At 53.5% G+C, this 2,341-nt stretch overlaps 1 protein-coding gene across 1 annotated transcript; it reads left to right on the forward strand.

Moving 5' to 3' along the window:
* The first annotated feature begins 389 nt into the window (after positions 1 to 389).
* On the forward strand, positions 390 to 2,131 carry LOC123097980 (protein STRICTOSIDINE SYNTHASE-LIKE 13). Its single transcript, XM_044519845.1, has 4 exons — positions 390 to 833; positions 911 to 1,195; positions 1,270 to 1,437; positions 1,516 to 2,131. Exons 1-4 carry the CDS (start codon positions 451 to 453, stop codon positions 1,919 to 1,921), a joined length of 1,242 nt encoding a protein of 413 aa, XP_044375780.1. The 5' UTR covers positions 390 to 450; the 3' UTR covers positions 1,922 to 2,131.
* Positions 2,132 to 2,341: the final 210 nt, after the last annotated feature.

Raw genomic sequence — 2,341 nt, forward strand, 5'->3', positions numbered from 1 at the left:
TCATTATCACGAATGAGGCTGAATTCTTGACTTCTCCCTTGCTCTTCTGCTTCTTTCTCCTCCAAAGTTTGCTCTTCTCTCCCTGTATACTGATCCTCACCAGATCAGGTCATGCATGAAAATTGGCTCGGTATCCTCCTGGATCACTTTATGCTTGTTGACCTGTACATCTTGCATCACTATCCAAGCAACGAAGGCATGCAAGTCCCAAATTCCAAAAGCGCCATATCCCCTTAGCTGTTCTGAACCGAAATACACCTACTCCCAAACGATCACACCGACCCATGCAACCTCCGTGCGTGTCGGGATAATCTTGTGACGCTAGCTGACTCATGCAACTCCCGTGCGTGTCGGAATATATTTTCGGAGCAAATCCATTAAGAATTTAAGATCACATTGCCCGCGCTTTTTTCGTCTGCATGCAAAACAGAGCCACTGCCCTCTACCTCCATGGAAGAGAAGAAACCGCGGCGGCAGGGAGCCGCAGTACGCGATGGCATCGTGCAGTACCCGCACCTCTTCATCGCGGCCCTGGCGCTGGCCCTGGTCCTCATGGACCCGTTCCACCTCGGCCCGCTGGCCGGGATCGACTACCGACCGGTGAAGCACGAGCTGGCGCCGTACAGGGAGGTCATGCAGCGCTGGCCGAGGGACAACGGCAGCCGCCTCAGGCTCGGCAGGCTCGAGTTCGTCAACGAGGTGTTCGGGCCGGAGTCCATCGAGTTCGACCGCCAGGGCCGCGGGCCTTACGCCGGGCTCGCCGACGGCCGCGTCGTGCGGTGGATGGGGGACAAGGCCGGGTGGGAGACGTTCGCCGTCATGAATCCTGACTGGTACTGGCTTACTGCAGAAAAACCCATAGCTTACCTGTGTGTGTGCAGACTAAAATAGTTTCTTTCATAAAAAAAAGGTCGGAGAAAGTTTGTGCTAACGGAGTGGAGTCGACGACGAAGAAGCAGCACGGGAAGGAGAAGTGGTGCGGCCGGCCTCTCGGCCTGAGGTTCCACAGGGAGACCGGCGAGCTCTTCATCGCCGACGCGTACTATGGGCTCATGGCCGTCGGCGAAAGGGGCGGCGTGGCGACCTCCCTGGCGAGGGAGGCCGGCGGGGACCCGGTCCACTTCGCCAACGACCTTGACATCCACATGAACGGCTCGATATTCTTCACCGACACGAGCACGAGATACAGCAGAAAGTGAGCGGAGTACTGCTGCCGATCTCCTTTTTCTGTTCTTGAGATTTGTGTTTGACAAATGACTGATCATGCAGGGACCATTTGAACATTTTGCTGGAAGGAGAAGGCACGGGGAGGCTGCTGAGATATGACCGAGAAACCGGTGCCGTTCATGTCGTGCTCAACGGGCTGGTCTTCCCAAACGGCGTGCAGATATCACAGGACCAGCAATTTCTCCTCTTCTCCGAGACAACAAACTGCAGGTGAGATAAACTCAGGTTTTCAGTATGATCCGGCTCGAGAGATCCAGGAACTGATGACGGCTCATGCATGCACACTAGGATCATGAGGTACTGGCTGGAAGGTCCAAGAGCGGGCCAGGTGGAGGTGTTCGCGAACCTGCCGGGGTTCCCCGACAATGTGCGCCTGAACAGCAAGGGGCAGTTCTGGGTGGCCATCGACTGCTGCCGTACGCCGACGCAGGAGGTGTTCGCGCGGTGGCCGTGGCTGCGGACCGCCTACTTCAAGATCCCGGTGTCGATGAAGACGCTGGGGAAGATGGTGAGCATGAAGATGTACACGCTTCTCGCGCTCCTCGACGGCGAGGGGAACGTCGTGGAGGTGCTCGAGGACCGGGGCGGCGAGGTGATGAAGCTGGTGAGCGAGGTGAGGGAGGTGGACCGGAGGCTGTGGATCGGGACCGTTGCGCACAACCACATCGCCACGATCCCTTACCCGCTGGACTAGAGGGAGTGTGTAGTGTCCCATTTGATTTGCTGGTTTTATATTAGCAAGGAGGTGTATCAGTTTATGGTTTGCTTGTTCATTGGGTTCGTGTGATGATCATGTTGTGAATTTGACGGTGGATTCTTTTTCTTTTGTGACAAGAACTCGGATCTTTATAAATGCTCACGAGAAGTACAAAGCATAATAAAAAATTATATCAAGGTTCTAGAACTGTAATGCAATTGTTTGAGTTTTCATGTATATGAATTGATCATGTTTTTTGATCTATTTGTACACCACCTCGACATACGAGGACCAAAGAGTACAAGGACTTATAGTTCTACGCGACGAGCTCAACCTCAAACGCATTGCCATCCCTTCTCTCCTTGAAATAAAAAATTATATATTTTTTGCAGGGAAATAAAAAAACAATATTGATGT

Source organism: Triticum aestivum, chromosome 4D (assembly GCF_018294505.1).
Source record: "Triticum aestivum cultivar Chinese Spring chromosome 4D, IWGSC CS RefSeq v2.1, whole genome shotgun sequence".
NCBI lineage: Eukaryota > Viridiplantae > Streptophyta > Magnoliopsida > Poales > Poaceae > Triticum > Triticum aestivum.

What these genes read in the sequence shown, in the direction of transcription:
- LOC123097980 (XM_044519845.1), top strand. Translation starts at nt 451, where the DNA reads ATGGAAGAGAAGAAACCGCGGCGGCAGGGAGCCGCAGTACGCGATGGC. An exon ending in GCCGTCATGAATCCTGACTG is followed by an intron (nt 834 to 910) that starts GTACTGGCTTAC and finishes CATAAAAAAAAG; the next exon opens with GTCGGAGAAAGTTTGTGCTA. An exon ending in TCCGAGACAACAAACTGCAG is followed by an intron (nt 1,438 to 1,515) that starts GTGAGATAAACT and finishes CATGCACACTAG; the next exon opens with GATCATGAGGTACTGGCTGG.